At 37.0% G+C, this 17,090-nt stretch overlaps 1 protein-coding gene across 1 annotated transcript; it reads right to left on the bottom strand.

Moving 5' to 3' along the window:
- Window positions 1–1,020: 1,020 nt before the first annotated feature.
- On the bottom strand, window positions 1,021–4,588 carry LOC118037339 (pentatricopeptide repeat-containing protein At1g18485-like). Its single transcript, XM_035043297.2, is given in 3 exon segments — window positions 1,021–1,502; window positions 1,589–3,260; window positions 3,262–4,588. Coding segments are annotated over 2 exon segments (2,508 nt in total). The 5' UTR covers window positions 4,173–4,588; the 3' UTR covers window positions 1,021–1,502; window positions 1,589–1,663.
- Between the last annotated feature and the right edge of the window lie 12,502 nt (window positions 4,589–17,090).

The following is a 17,090-nucleotide window of genomic DNA, read 5'->3' as shown; positions in this document are numbered from 1 at the left end:
TGTATTCTTGATTTACCACTTGATTTTGACATTAGCTCTACATTTAATGTTGAGGATTTAGTTGCATAATAGAAACCATATTTTATTCCAAATGATCCCTTTGAGATGTCACCTAACTTCTCTCCTCACGATTTTATTGAAACATCTACCCCTTTCACCTAATCTCAACACAACAAAAAAATATTGATACTATTCTAGATAAACAAGTTATTTTTATCACGAATGGTAAGGTTCAACGATTTCTAGTTCATTAGATGAGCCAACTTGATTTAAATTACACTTGGATCACTAAAGATACTTTGCAGCAGATTAACTAAAATCTTTGAGAATATTATCAGAGGTGTCCAAAGCTACACTCAAGGGGTTCAAATTTCTCCAACTTGAAATAGTCAGTGGAAACACTGAATCCACACCTCAGATTACATGAGTACATAGACAAAGACAATGTAGAATGACGCAGTCTATTACTCTTTGGTTGGGAGACTAAACTCATTTAGATCTATTTCATTGTTTTATTTTATTTATTTCAGTTATTTATGTAAGATGGTTTTAATTGATGAGTTGAGCCCAATAATTGGATAATTTATGGTAACGCTATTTATTTATATATTTCTTTTTTAGTTTGTGAGACAGTTTTGATGATTAGATAAAAATTGATAGATTTTTCCCTTCCTAAGTTCTCTTTTCTTCCTAGCTTTTTCCCCTCGTTTTTGCTTTTAATTCTTAGCTTCTTTCTTTATAACTTATTTCTCTCCTACTTTAATTTTTTTTATTTATTGTTCCTCATCAGAAACCTGAACACATAACTATTGAATAACAACAAAGAATTGCCATCAAATAATGAATGCAAGACCCCTGTTGGATAAACATTTGGTTCTATTTTCTTAATTACCTCAGCCACAATACCAACAGCAAATTTAATGATCATGCTGCACTTGAGGTTTCGATGCACACGTCAATATTAGAGGTTAGGAATCGTAAAAACTATGTGCAGAGACATCTTTATGGAAACAAAAGCAATCAGAGAAAAGAAATGCGAAATTTCTATGATAAAAATGTTCATACTGCATAAATATTCACAGCGGGTAAAAATGAGGAAAATAGTTCCAGGATTTAATTTTTCTTTTTACCAAATCCATACAACCATGGACGGAAATTCATGTTTTTAGAAATGCTAACTCATACCAGCAGCCAAATTATATAAAGCCAACTATAACAGCTTCTTGTGTAGCATGCGATAGATTTTCACATAAGGAGTCAATCCCTCCTTGAATCCTTATCCTTCTTGCCAAAAGAAGAGTATACCCAATCCCTCTTCTTCAATCCTTCCCCTGTTATCCATCCTTCCGTCAACCCCTCCTCACAAACAGATTAGTGAATGCTAATTCAGAGACACTATGCAGGGAGCATCTTGGGCACAAGAAAAACATGTAGTCAAATTCTTTTTCTTTCATCTTTGCTAATCTTCTTTTCTTAATGAGCTACTTGAATTCTTGAAAGTACTGAGATTGTGATAGAATAACAATATCAGAAGCCACTGGAATAATGAAAATTTAGTAACAATAAAAAATTAAAAGAGAACATTTACCTGTAGTTTTGTTGTGGATCTCTGAGAAATAATTTACTCAGCCAAGCAGCTATGAAAAAATTTCTTCACAGCTCTTCACCAATAATCACAACAAGAACAAAGTCCATCTCTAAAATGATGAAAGCGCTTGTTGTCTCTCACAACTATCTCCCTTTCAACTGCCTTCGATATTAACTTAGCAGCATTATGACAATCTGCACAAATGCGTAGATTCTTGTAAATCCTCAGGGTTCTACCTTTAGTTGTCTTTAACAATCCAAAAGAAATTGCTAGTTTTTCACTATGCCCCCGCAATATGTCAATCTTCTCCTCCTCACCTACTTCATGCAGCACAGAACTTGTGTTAGGCTTATATCCAATTTCAATGATCCTTTCCTCCAATCTTCTCCATATCACCCGGATCTCTGCTGATTTTGGTTGCAAACTGTCACCAACAACAAAGCTATAAACTCTCCCTCCAACCTCAATCCAACTGCAGCCAGCATCCTTTTGAAGACCAATCTCTTTCATCATTTGCCTCACCCTTCGCACATCATCCCATTTCCCTAATCCAGCATACAAGTTTGAAAGTAACACGTAGTTCTCTGCTTTGTCTGGTTCTAATTCTAGTAGCTTCTTAGCAACTTTCTCTCCAATTTCCAGAGCACCAAAAGTTCTACAGGAACTGAGGAGCGAGCTCCAGATTCTATTGTCTGCTTCCTCAGGCATCTCATTGACAAGCCTTAGAGCATCATCCAATCTTCCAGCACGGCCCAGCATGTCAATAAGACATGCATAATGCTCCAATTTTGGTTCAATCACATTGAAATTTTGCATCTCTTTGAAATATTTCAGTCCCTCTTCAACAAGCCCTGCATGACCACATGCCATCAAAATACCAATATATGTAAATCTACCAGGCATTTGGCCAACTTTCTTCATTCTTTCGTACAGTTCTATGGCCTCTTTTCCATGTCCATGAATTCCATGTGCTGCAATTATTGCATTCCATGATGCTAAGTTTTTATCTTTCAACCCATCAAAAACCTTGCGAGATTCTTTTATACAACCACTTTTTGCGTACATGTCAATGATTGAACAGCCTACAAAAGCATCTTCTGTTTGCAGGGCTTTTAATACATAACCATGAGCTTCTTTTCCCAGCCGTAGAGCTGACAGTTGAGAACAAGCCCCAAACACACTCACCATGGCAATCTTGTGAGATTGCCTTCCCTCAGAAAGTGATTTTCGAAATAGAGCCAGGGATTCATATGGTAGTCCATTTTGTGAGTAACCTGAAATCATTGCATTCCAAGATACTAAATTTTTATCTTTCATCCTGTCAAACAATACACGTGCAGAAGATGCTTTCCCACAGTGAATGTAGTGGGACAGAAGTGAGGTACCAACAAAAATATCAGTTTCTAGTCCATTTCGTAGTACATATCCGTGAATCTCTTTACCATATTGCAGGGATTTCAGATGGGCACAAGCTAAAAGCAGGCTACTAATGGTAAACCAATCAGGTTGTTGGCCAGAATATGTCATCTGAAATAACAAATGCAAAGCTTTTCTAGGATCACCATTCTGTGCATGACCACCAATAAGTGCATTCCAAGAGCTCACAGTCTTGTCCCCAATACCATGAAAGACTTTCTCAGCAGAATTCAGTGCCCCACACTTAGCATAGGCTAAAAGCATTGGACAATTCTTCATGTTGAAAACAATGTCTAAATGAATAGCCATGAAGTTCTTTCAAGCTCCTCAATTGCAACTTGTCCAGACAAGCTGGCAAAACATTCAAAATGGTGACCTCATTAGCTTTCATTTCCTCTCCTTGCATCTGCATTTCCTGCAAGAGATTAAATGCCTCATTGACATCTCCTTCCAAAGAAAAAGCACTGATCATGGTGTTCCAAGAAACCACATTTTTGTTATTATTCTTTACAAATGACATTTGCGCTTCATTCAAGTACCCGCATTTTGAATACATGTATACCATAGCATTGTTCACCGTCACCTCTTCGCTCAGACCTAGTTTCACTGCCAACCCATGAATCCCCATTCCTATATCAACTTCTCTTTCTCCTGCGCAAACAGGTAATATAGTCACCACCGTCACTACATCAGGCAACAACCCTTCCTCTCCTAACATCTCCATCAGCAAATCAAAACTATCTCTAGAAAACCCATTTTCAGAAAATGCACAAATCATGGAATTCCACGAAACCAAATTCGTCTCGGGCATAAAATCAAACACTTTCATCGCCTCATCCACAACCCCACATTTCCCATACATTCCCACCAATGCATTGCCCACAAACACATCCAAAACCAAACCCATCTTAATCACCATCCCATGAATAACCTGTCCTAACCTAACATCCAAAATCCCACCACAAGCCTTGATCACAGAAGGGAAAGTAAAATTATCCGGCTGAAAATCTGTATCAGAAACCAAATCCATAAACACTTTAACTACATCGCCATAAAGTCCATTCCTTGTGTATCCACTAACAAGTGCGTTCCACTGAATCAAATTCTTAGTCTCCATAGTATCAAACACAAAGCGAGAATCCAAAGGAGACCCACACATTGCATACATCTTAATAAGACGGGTATTGAGAACATAATCATTTCTATAATGGGTCGAGTCTGAGACAAACTTGTGTAGTCGTCTACCAGTCTCGATATCTTTTTGGTTGCAACATGCTTGAAGCAATAAACCAATTGCTTCTTTCGCTTGTAATGAAATAAAAGCAGCATTTTGAGAGTGTGATTGAATAAGAGTTAAAGCTGTAGTGAGGTTATCAGTTTCACAGAGAGCGGCTATTTCTTGGAGAAATGAGGGGCGGTTGGTTTGAACAGGTAGAGAGTCGGTTTGGTTAGAGAGAGAAAGAGATGATTTTGAGTAGAGGAAGTTAAAGCTTTTGTGTGGTTTAAGGTTGGTTCTGTACAAGGGAGACTGCTGGTGGTGGTGGTGGTTGTGTGGTGGTTGCGGGATGGCAGTGACGGTGCTATTATAACTGTATTAGTGAGTTGTTGCAACCAATTCATGGTAGTCCTGAAGTAGTTTACCAGAGGAACAACTGATCTTTGTTTTTATCGTTCTTTTCTTTTCTTCCCGTCTTAAGGTTTCAACTTTCAAGTATCATTGGAGGTTAGATTTAAGTTATGTTTTACATCTCTTTTAAATTTTGTTTCAAGTTAAATCTTCACTTTTTATTTTTAAAAAATCATAATTATATTTAATTAAAAATAACTCTTAACTTAAATAAGAAATTTGTTATCAAATTGAATTAAAATCTTACAAGTTAAAATTTTCTTAACTTTTAACCTATAAATCTTAAATTATTATTTTCTCTTAACTAATTTTTTAATAATTTATTTATAAAAAATAATTTTTGAATGATAATTAAAAATCAAAAATTATTTTTCATAAATCATATCATAGTCAACCAATGATTCAAGATTTATTTTGATTTTGAATTATTAGTTTTATTAATAATTTAAATCAAAAATAGCAAATTATAAGTATATTTGATAAGAAAATATATATTATAAATTTTTTGAAAAAATAATATAGATTAAAATCCTTAAATAAAATTTAATAAATTTAAAAGTAAAATTTTAATAGAAGTTATCATTTAGATTACTAAATCTAAAATTTTAATATTATTTGCTTTTTATGAAATGAACATCATAACATATTATATAAGTTGTTACAATGCGAATCGAACAAATAAAATTAAAGTATAAAATATGTTCTAGTTATATAGAATTTTTTGGCAGCATCATTAAACTCACTCCAACAAGTCAACTTTGAAATCTCTTGACTCGACTCCATGTTTAACTCAGACTTCAAATTAAACCGCGTAAGAATTTTATTGATGTAACCTAAACAACTTGGTCGGTCCAAACATAATCTAGAGTTACCACCAAAAAAATGTGATTTGAATTTTTTTAAGAAATAAAGACGACATCTTTTTAAAAAACAAATATTGAGAATGAAATATATTAGATTGGTATGAGTTCCGTAGCTTAACCCATTAAACTCATAACCTTAGTTATTGACTCAATTAGGTTTATGAACTTTGTTTTTTAGCTATTTTTTATTTAATTATATGATAAAAAAATAAACACTCATAAAATTAAGCATCAAACCCAATATTAAAACGTTTGTTTGAGACTGCAATAACCTCATAAAAAATAAAGTAAAAAATTATGAAACTTAATTCTCAATCAATCCAAGTTAACCCACTACACCTACAATTTAGGTCATGGACTCTAATGGATTTAATAATTTTGTTATTTCTAAAACTATAAAAATTAGATGCTTGCAAAATTGCACATCAACCAAATGTGAAAAAACATCAGAAAGCAAATCTAAATAAATTATGATGGTTAATTCAAAATTAAATTCTGGATGATGAGATTGAGAAAAAAAAATCAAAGAAAAAATCATGAATTTTTTTTAGAGAATCCTATATATATATATATATATATATATATATATATATATATTCATTTTGTAACTAATTTTTCAAATATTACACTTTGCAACCTTAAATTTGAAGGTGGATAGCACTTTACATATCTAGGAGTTGGCACAAGAAAAAAAAATACATAAATATGTATTTATTTACAAGACGGCTACTATATTTGAAATAATGACTAAAAAGTCCTAAAGCCTTAAAAATAAAAAAACAAATGTCACTAATATACTTGAAAAAAAATATAGATAGAGAGAAAGCAAAAAAAAAAAAAAAACAAGAGAGAGAAAAAGGTATCCCTTCTCTCCAATCTTTACCCATCATGAATCTACACCATATCCCCCCCTTTCTTTTTTCTTCTGCATAATAACCTTTCTCCTTCACCATAGCAATACCTATGTGATCTTCATCCTTCAATATCCAACAACTACAAACACATAGCTTAGTCTCGTAACAAAACTAAAACCACCTAACAACCTCTAACAAATCCTTCACCTATTTCATCCCTTTCTACTCTCTATAGTCACCAACATTACATATTGCCTCATGTCTTATAAATCCTAGAATAGATAACATTTGTGTTTGAAACATTTCATATAAATTCCATAAATTGAAAGCTCCATTTCAACACCATTAAATGCATATTTGAGCCCTCATCACTTAGATAATGTGCTTTTTAGCCTTATCTTTTTTTTAAGTGCGCTTTCGAGCCTTCAACCATCAGATAATGTACTTTCCAGCCCTATCTCTTTCTTTTCAAGTGTGCCTTTGATCTCTTATCTCTTAGATAATGTGTTTTCTAACCCTATCTCTTTTTCAACATGCCTTTGAGCTCTCATCTTCCAGATAGTATGCTTTCTAGCCATATTTTTTTCCTTTCGAGTGCACCTTTAAGCCCTTGCCTTCTAAGTAGTACATTTTCTAACCCTATCTTCTTTTGAGTACACCTTTGAGCCCTTATCACTTAAGATAATGTGCATTATAGCCCTATCTCTATCTTTTTTGAATGCTTCTTTGGACTTTCATTTCCTAGATAATGTGTTTTCATACCTTATCTCTTTCCTTCTGAATGTACCTTTGAGACATCATCACTCAAATAATACGCTTTTTAGCCCTATCTCTTCTCTTTTTTAGTGTGCCTTTGAGTCCTCATCACTCATATAGTTTGTTTTCTAGCCCTATCTCTATCTTTATTTCCTTTGAGTGCGTCTTTGGGCCCTCATTTCTCAGATAGAATGCTTTCTAGCCCTATCCCTAGATCTTATTGAGCGCACTTTGAGCTCTCACTTCTAAAGGATTGACAATTTCTTGATCCGGTAAGTCCACTATCTCTCATTTTATTTTCTTTACAAACTTACTATATAAAGTCTTTTATGAGACTTTCTGTTGTAAGCATTGTAAAAAGAGGCAACCGTCGTGACCTATTTTTAGGTTATTTCCTCCAAGTTAACCCTTTTTCCTAGTAAAAATCAAGAATAAAATTTATAAGATTGGTGATGTGGAAAAAGCAAGCTGAGAGGGTTTTAGACATATGTAGAAGAATCAAGCTGGAGTTTTGGACAAAATTGAGAGCCTAATCATACCCCATTGTACATAAGACTAAAGAGACAATGCAGGTTAAAGGTCAAATTAAATGATTATTAGATGAATCTGTATAAAAATTAAGTCCACGGATGCAATTAGATTTTTAATAAACCAATTTGATTTAATCATGGGCCAAATTAAAATTTTAATTATGTTTAAAGATTAATTTGGGTCAAATTAAAATATTTAATTAGGTGTAATTATTTAATAATACTTTTAATGGGTCAAATTAATTTTATTAGAGATTTAATTGGTAAAACATTCAGTTTGAGAACCTAATTTGGGTTTAATTGAGAAGATTAAGATTTTAGATGAATAAACTTAATAGTCAATTGATTGAAATCAAAGGGTAAAATTGTAAGAAAATTAAAGTTTTGGGCCAATTAAAGGTTAAATTAAAGAAATTCTTAGCCAAAAACCTTTTGGAAAAAGACATTAAACTTCATGGATTTAATTTGTTTGAAAAAGGGGTGAAATTGAAGAAAATTAAAAATTTAATGGTCAATTAAAGATCAATTTGCATAAATCAAAAACCAATGACCAAAATGAAAAGACTCTAAAATTCAAGGTTGGTATTGAAGTTTGGAAAGGGTAAAGTTGCATAAAATTAAAAGTTTGAGGTTAATTAGGGATGTAATTAAAAGAACTCAAAAATTGAATAACTAAATTGAACTTTAATCAAATACCTAATTAAAACCCAAAAAAGTCAAAACAACGTCGTTTCATTTAAATGAATTATACAGGGTACTCGGTGGAACAGTAATGCAAAGCTGAAATTCAATCGGCAAGGAGGAATCATCCACCACTACGAAACCTAAGAGGAAAAAGGGTAAATAACAAATAAAATTTGCAAGATGAGTTGGATAGGTTGAGGATTGAATTGAGCAACTGCAAGAGTCAATAGAAATTCTTAGAAAACCAGTTGTTGCAAGAAGAAAAGATGAAGACCTTCTTGAACCAACATTTGAAAAAGAAGGACGAGCAAATAGCTGAATTGATCTAAGATTCAGTGTACGAAAAGAAATTCCAATATGAGGAAATTATGCATGGAATCCAGGAACACTTGGAAGAAAGAACAACCAAATATGACGACCTGGTAAATAAGCATGTGATGCTATAAAAAGAGTTAGTGACTCTAAAAAGGACCTCTAAAAGTAGAAGACATGCTAATAATGAGTCAATAATTGGTTTGAAAAAAAAAAAAGGGATCGCCACAGAATGAAGTTATAAGCTAAAAAGAGAAGAACAGATTGGTCAATCTTACTATTAAAGAAAAAAAAAGCTTAAAAGCTCAATACAAGGTCCAAGCTGACGATGAAAGAAAAGTAAAAAAGGTAATTGTGTCAGATATGAGGGAATACCTGAGTAAAGCAACTACCTTGAGAGGTCGAGTCTCTACAATCTAGTCTACATTAGAATTCCAAGAAAAAGATGTGAAGAAGATGAAAGAGCAATTTGAAGAGTAGTAGGACTACATTAGTAGTTTCAATGTACAACTAAATACAAAGACAACTGAACTCGATATTGAGAAGGAAGAACTTCAAAGGGCCAGAAACTAGATTCAGCAGCTAGAGAAGACAATTTAGATTCTGGATAGGAACAATGAATCGTTAGCCGCAAGCAATAGAATGTTGCTTCAAGATAATACTTTGTTCCACTATAAGATTGAACAAACCAACATGCTGATTAATATGGTGGTTTGGAAGGCAAATGAATTTTAAGTGAAAGCTTCTATGATTGACAACAATGTTCATATGTATAAATAGTATTTGAATGAAGTTTCATTTTTTTTTTTATCAAGAATGTAGCCAATAAAAGAGTGATATTTAAGTAGAAAGACTCATTGTATGAACTACTTGTTTTTTATGAATGAAAAGGGCTTGCCACAAGTGTTAGATATATGGCGATGCGATAAATGCACCTTCAACACTATTACTTAGCATAACCTCACCTTGATTTTTTTATATATGGAGGCTGTATGTCATAGGGCCAATCAATTTGAAGGCTAGTAATGGGCATAAGTTTGTTTTGGTAGTCATCGACCACTTTACTAAATGGGTAGAGGCCACCTCTTACATGTATGTGACCTAAAGAGCAGTCATGAAGTTAATTGAGAAAGATTTGATCTGTCATTATGGCTTACCAGTGAGATTGATAATCGAAAACGCTTAAAATTTCAATGAAAAGTTGATTGTTGAGCTTTGCACTAAATGAAAGATTAAACAGCTCAATTCCTATTCTTATAGACAAAAAATGAATGAAGTTGTTGCGGAAGCTAACAAGAATCTCAAAAAGATCATTCAGAAGATGGTGGTCATCTACAAGGATTGGAATGAGATGTTTTCGTATACACTTCATGCGTACCGCACCATAATTAGAACTTCTATGGGTGTGACCCCTTATTTTTTAGTGTACGGGATATAGGTGATTATGTTTTTAGAAGTGGGACTCCTTCATTAAAGGCCTTAAAGGAAGCAAAATTGGATGAATCAAAATAAGAAAAGCTAAAATTTAAGCAGTTAAACTTGATCGATGAAAAGAGACTATCGGCTATGTGTCACCACCAATTGTACCAAAGAAGAATAGAGTAGAGAGAGAGAGAGAGAATCCAGAGAGAGACGCTCTCCTCCTCCAAGGAGCGGATTTCCTCTTGTCTGGTGGCGCTACTTGCTGTTTGATCTTTCCTTCTTTGATTTTTTCTTGTCTGATTCTTCAAATCTTCTCCGTCTCCATGCTTTCCCCACATTGATTCCACCTCATCTCGTTTCCCCCCCTCTTTTAACTTTTCCCGCCTGTTCTTGCTTCCATATGGCTAAGAACAAGAGAAAGGCTACTTCCAATGTAGCTCGTAGACAAGACGCTTCTCCTACAAACATTGTTAGCCCCAAGGTTAATGACCACGATGGGGATAGTTCAGGGGTTCTAGCCCCCACGGCTGGTACTGATGTTGGTCCCGATGAAGTTGCTTGTGCCCCATACCCAGCTCCTCCTCCCTTACCTCCATCTTCACCTCGAGATGTGGGTCTCCCTCATCCTACCTCAGCGATGGTGGTTGCTTCTGGTTCTAGGTATGTGGAAGCAGTTCTGGTGGAAGACTACTATGTTGGTTCTGATGATGAGATCCTTGGTGAGGATCAGCTGGACTTAAACTTTTCTGACGAAGATTGTGACTCCCCTCAAGGGCCTGAAATACTCCCTGCTCCAATCTTGTCTTCCCTGGTGATCTCTTCAGAGAAAGTTCACTCCTTTTCGCTGCAACATCGTGAGATGCCTCCGGCTCCAACCACTGGCAGACAAGAGCCTGCTCCCCCCTCTAGTGCAGGTAACCCTATTCCTGGCCCTAGTACTAGCAAATGGTGTGACATTCTCTTTTCCAATAGATCTACTACTTCTTGCACCAAGCTTCAAAATTATTCACTTAATCACTTATCTAAATCGTGTGCAATTTCCCATGAGGATATCCAATCTAAATTTGAAGTTTGGAATTTTTGTGTTGTGTGTTATATTTCTGGAAAGAACCCTGGTTTTAAAGCTCTCAATATTATTATTTCTTCTGTTTGGAAAACTGATGCCACCCTCACCATCCATGAGACGGGCTAGCTGATTTATCGCTTTAAGTCTGAGGAGGAAAAGCTTGTTGTTCTACGGGGAGGTCCCTATCTTGTGTATGGCCGACCCCTTGTTCTCAAGCCTATGACAAAGTTCTTTGATTTCTCCTGTGAAGAGATGTCGCGGGTGCCAGTCTGGGTAAAATTTCCATGTCTTCCACTGTGTTGCTGGTCCCTAATTTGTCTCTCAAAGATAGCCAGCGTTATTGGTAAGCCGATTCAGTGTGACCAGCTTACCTCAAACCTCTCCCGAATGTCTTATGCTAGAGTGTTGGTGGAAATTGACCTGCTTGAGGAGCTTTGTCACTCAGTGGAGATATCTTTACCAGATGGTCTTACATTGCATCAAAAAGTGGTCTACGAGACTCTGCCCAAGTACTGCAACTTTTGCCATGTTCTTGACCACACTCGCCTTCTCTGTTCAAAGGCTGCGGCCTCTACCAACAAGGTTCCTTATTCCCAACCTCAGACTCAAGATGGTGCTGATAGGGGGAATATGTTTGGCAGATTGGGCCCCCAGCCTCCTCCACAATCTTCTACTCCAACGGTGCATGACGAGTCCTAAGCCAATAATATTCATCAGGCTTCTGAGGAAATTGTTACGCCAGAAGCTGCTCTTGAAAATTCTGCTAGTTGGGTTACTGTGGATTCTCGCAAATCTAGCAAGCAACGCAAGGGGAAGGCTGTTGTTGGTTCTGATCCGGTGCTAGATACTAACTCCCTAACTCCCCCCACTCCTCCTGTTTGCATAGGTACAGTTCAGCACCCTCCTCGACCAGATTCATTGATTGCAAACTCTTGTGTTGGAAATGCTCTGGATCCTCCCCATGCTCCCACTGCTCCATTGATAGCTCATTCTTGTGAAGGGGAGGCTCACAACTCCTTGCCATTGGCAACTACTACTGGGAATACTATTGGGGTTGGGAATTCTGTGAAAGTTCCTTTAATTGGTGAGGCTGATCAGTGTGGGGTCAGGACTCGTAATCAAAAGCAGCGTAGTCGTAGCGAAAGGGTATCCCCTTCCCCTGCAAACCCATGATAATTTATAGCTAGAATATCAGGGGACTGAACAATCCCCTGAAGCAGCATGAGGTTGTTAGCCTCATGAAGAACAAGATTGATGTTTGTGGGTTACTTGAAACCAAAATGCTCCTGGCCAGGGTTGCTTCCATGCATAAACTTAGGCTGAAGCATTGGCAGTATTTCTCCAATGCAGATATAGCCCACACGGCTAGAATTGTTGTCTTTTGGAATCCGAATACAGTTCATGTTGCTTTACTTGCCTCCTCTGCACAAACTATTCATATTTCAATCACTTGCTTAATCTCCCAGGTTAGCTTTAAGGTTACTTTTGTATATGGCTTTAACTCCATCACTGCTAGGCGTCCTCTTTGGGAGGATTTAAGGAGCTGGAATTCCAATCATCCCTAGCTGGTTCTTGGAGATTTCAACTCTTTACTTTCCTCTTCAGACAAACACAATGGTGAGGCTATCTCCTCTTATGAAGTTTCTGATTTCAATGACTGTTGTTTTGATATTGGCCTTCGGGATGCTAACTATACTAGCTGTCACTACACTTGGACAAACGATATTGTTTGGAGTAAGCTTGATAGGGTTTTAATTAATCCCTTCTGGTCCTCTTTGCATCGTTCTACTCATGTGCACTTTGAAACTCCAGGTGCACTTACAGACCATTCTCCTGCTGCAGTGAGGCTGGATCCATATGTGCAGGGTAGGCGTAACTTCAAATTTTTTAATATGTAGGCTGCCCATGATCAATTTCTGGGAGTGGTTTCTTCTTGTTGGGCTTCCCCGATGTATGGCACCTCGATGTATATTCTTTGTCACAAGCTCAAGCTCCTGAAGGGTCCTTTGAAAGAGCTTAACCGGCTTCATTTTAGCCATATATCTGAGAGGGTTTCTCGGCTTGAGTCCCAGCTGGATCAGCTCCAATCTGCATTCCAGCAAGACAGGGATAACTCGTTATTGTTTGAGCAGGACAAGCTTTTTCGCTCTAAACTTTCTTCTCTGAAGTTTGCGGAGAACCAGTTCTTCAGGCAAAAAATTAAATGCAAGTTTCTTAAGGACAGCGACAGAGGGTCTAAGTTTTTCCATGCTCTCATGGGGCAGAATCACCGGAGGAACTTCATTCCTGCCATCACATGCAGCAATGGTCGGATTACTAACTCTCTTAAGGAAGTGGGGGATGTATTTGTGGCTTATTATCAACAGTTGCTGGGTACTTCGAAGTCTACCATCCCCCTTGACAGTAATATAATTCAGTGTGGTCCGTGCCTCCCATCTCACTTCCAGGGTTCTCTCTTATCCCCAGTTTCTCAGGATGATATTCGTCAAGCTGTCTTCAGTATTGCTAATGAAAAAGCCCCAGGTCCAGACGGGTATTCCTCCTTCTTCTTCAAGGAAGCTTGGCTTATAGTTGGTGGGGACTTCTATGCTGCCATTCAAGACTTCTTTCATACTGGACGGCTGCTCAAACAAGTGAGCCACTCCATCATTGCCTTGGTTCCCAAATTTGGGAATGTATCCTCCCCCTCAGATTACAGACCTATCTCCTGTTGTAATGTAATTTACAAAGTGTTGTCCAAGATCTTAGCTGGCCGACTTGCTCAAGCTCTTCAAGAAATCGTCAGCCCCATGCAAAATGCTTTCTTGGGTGGGAGATATATGAGCGACAATATAAATCTGGTTCAGGAACTTCTCCGCCAATATTATAGGAAACGTTCTTCTCCCCGTTGCTTGTTGAAAGTGGATTTCAAGAAGGCTTTCGATTCTGTGCAATGGGATTTCTTGGAAAGTCTTCTCTGTCACCTTGGCTTCCCTGCTCACTTTGTTTTGCTTGTAATGCAGTGTATTTCCTCTGCATCTTACTTAGTAGCTGTAAATGGAGATATTCATGGTTTCTTTTCGGGTCACAATGGGGTTCGTCAAGGTGATCCCTTGTCTCCGTATATTTTCATATGTTGTATGGAACATTTTTCAAGGATGCTCTCTCTAGCTTCTCAGCAGGATGGGTTCCGATATCATCCCAAATGTGCAGTTCAGGGTATCACTCACCTTGCCTTTGCAGACGATGTCCTTCTTCTTTCTCGTGGGGACCTCTCATCAGTCTCTTGTTTTCTCCAGCAACTTACACTCTTTGGCCGGACCTCGGGTTTGCACATTAACCCGCAGAAATCGTTCATTTTCTTTGGGGGCGTTAGTTTTGTGCAAAAGCTTGCTATTCTCTCAGCCACCGGCTTCAGAGAAGGGGAGTTTCCTTTTACCTACCTTGAAGTCCCACTTAGCCCGCATAGGCTGCTTGCTAGCAAATTCACCCCGCTTCTGCAGGACCTGCAATCGTCAATCCAAGGCTGGATGGGTAGATATCTTACATATGCAGGGCGCTTGGAGCTCCTCCAATCGGTTTTATTTGGGAAAGTTCAGTTCTGGTTGAATATATTCCCTGTCCCTGCTATTGTGCTGAAGCAAGTAATAAGCATTTGCAGAAATTTCCTCTAGACTGGCGATGCCTGCCATGGATCCTCTGCCATTGTTGCATGGAAGACTGTATATTTTCCTAAAAATGAGGGTGGTCTGGGATTGTTTGATCTCCATGCCCGCCACCGAAGTTTTCTCAGTAAGCAGCTGTGGCATATTCATCTTAAATCGGACTCGGTTTGGATTCGTTGGATACACCATTTTTATTTGAGTAATGGCTCCATTTGGTCTGTCCAGGTGCATCACTCTTCTTCCCTTTTGTGGAAAGCCATCATCACGGTTCGGGATGTTATCTCTCAACAAAGTGGGGGCTCAGAGGTGGAGTGTGTCTCCTTAATGAGAAACTGGTCTAATTCTGCAGGTCCTTTTCTTGCTCATGCCTATGATTTCTTCAGGCCGGTTGGTTCAACAGTCCCATGGGGTCGTGTTGTCTGGGAGCAGTGGTCACTTCCAAAATACAGCTTTATATTATGGTTGGCGGCCATGGGTAAACTTAAAACTCGAGACAGGTTGTAGTTCATCCCGACTGACCCCTCTTGTGACTTCTGTTGGTGTGAAGCTGAGACTCATGCTCATTTTTTTTTCGCTTGTAACTGGACGGGCAGGTTGTGGGGTAGTATAAAATATTGGCTTCGAATTGGCAAGAGGATGTTGTCCATCTCCAGTGCACTTCGTGGGTTATTTCCCAAGAGGTCCAATCTTGTCTCACGGATGCGCAGAGTTTCATTGGGTATCACTGTGTATCTTATCTGGGAAGAAAGAAACAAACGGGTCTTTGATGCTAAATCCAGAGAAGTTGAAGCCATGTTCAGGAGATTCCAAATTTTGTTTTATACTGTGTTTCATTTTCATGAAAAGGACCACTTCCAATTGGTTGTCGGGTGATCACCTGGCATCATAGGTTGCTCTCTTTGTTGGGTGTATGGCTCTCTTGTTCGCTGTGTTGTTCTGCATGGCTTCTTGGGGTGCATTGTGAAAGCTATGTTTATTTGCATGCTTTCTTCGTGTTTCATTTATTGCTGGGCCCTCCACTACACTCCTGTGGCGCCCTTGATTTCTTTGATAATTTTTGGCTTCTCTGCTGCATTGGCTGTATGTCCCATGCAGATGGTGTTCACGTGGAATCCAGCTTTTGCCTTAGGCGCTCTTTATTTTGTTTTCATTGTAATTGGTTAGGGTGTTCAGCTATTGGTTCGGTTATTCCTGGCTCCTGCACTGATTGGGCTACTGTAATAACCGATGGATATTTTTCTTTTGTTGTATTCCTTTTGGGCTAGCTGGGAAGCTGTTCCCGCCAGCTTGTAAATCTGTATTTCTATTCTATAGGCTTGCTATTTTTGGCTGGTCTATCTTTTTTATCTATAACATTCTAACATTTGATCAAAAAAAAAAAATGGCTAAAGCATACAACAAGAAGGTCAAGCCAAGAGTGTTTAAAGAAAGAGACCTATTATTGAAGAAGATCTCACTAGCATCGAGAGAAGATTAGAGTAAACGGGCACCAGACTATAAAGGATCATTTGTGGTGAAAAGGGCTTTGTTCTAGAAGAGCATTGTTCTTAACCAATATCGATGGAGAATATTTGTCTAGACCTGTAAACTATGATATTGTAAAGAAATATTATGCCTGATGTACTTTTTCTATCAATCAATGAGAATTGCAGTTTGATCAATAATTCTTTGGTGTATTTTCATCTTCTTTACTATAGGTGTAGTTTCAGCATATGGGAGAATGATAGGAAAATGGTTTTTTGTGTGGATTGTTGTTTCAAATTATTATTGAAACTTGAATTTGAACATGTTAAAAAAAATCTAGAATAAAGAAAAAGGAAATAAATGCCTTGAAACTTATATGTTAATTTTAGTAAACAAATACAAGATAAAAAGAAAAAAAAAGAATATGAGTTGTCGAACTGAATTTGTGTTGACAATCAATGTTTTATGGTGATCTAACATGCATTAAAAGGGTTAGGTCAAATGGGTTAAAGTGTTATATAAAAAAGGCATATTAAAATGAGGAAATTGGCTATATTAGGTATGTGAATGCTAATTGTCATAACCTAATTTTTTATCCTTTTATTTTAATTATTATTATTATTTTATTTAGTGAAAATGATGAAAAACAAGTAAAAATAAAATAAATGAAGAATGAATTAAAATTTGGGTTAAGGGCAACATGATTGAAAGTTTAAAGATTTAATTAAACTCTTAACTAGTTTAATTAATCAAATCAAGGGCTTAATTGGAGCATTGATAAGTTTTGAGACATAATTGAGCTTGGAATTAATTTAATTAATCAAATCAAAGGTTTAATTGGAGAATTGATACGTTTTGAGACTT

Source organism: Populus alba, chromosome 15 (assembly GCF_005239225.2).
Source record: "Populus alba chromosome 15, ASM523922v2, whole genome shotgun sequence".
NCBI lineage: Eukaryota > Viridiplantae > Streptophyta > Magnoliopsida > Malpighiales > Salicaceae > Populus > Populus alba.
This window is presented reverse-complemented; position numbering and strand designations above follow the sequence as displayed.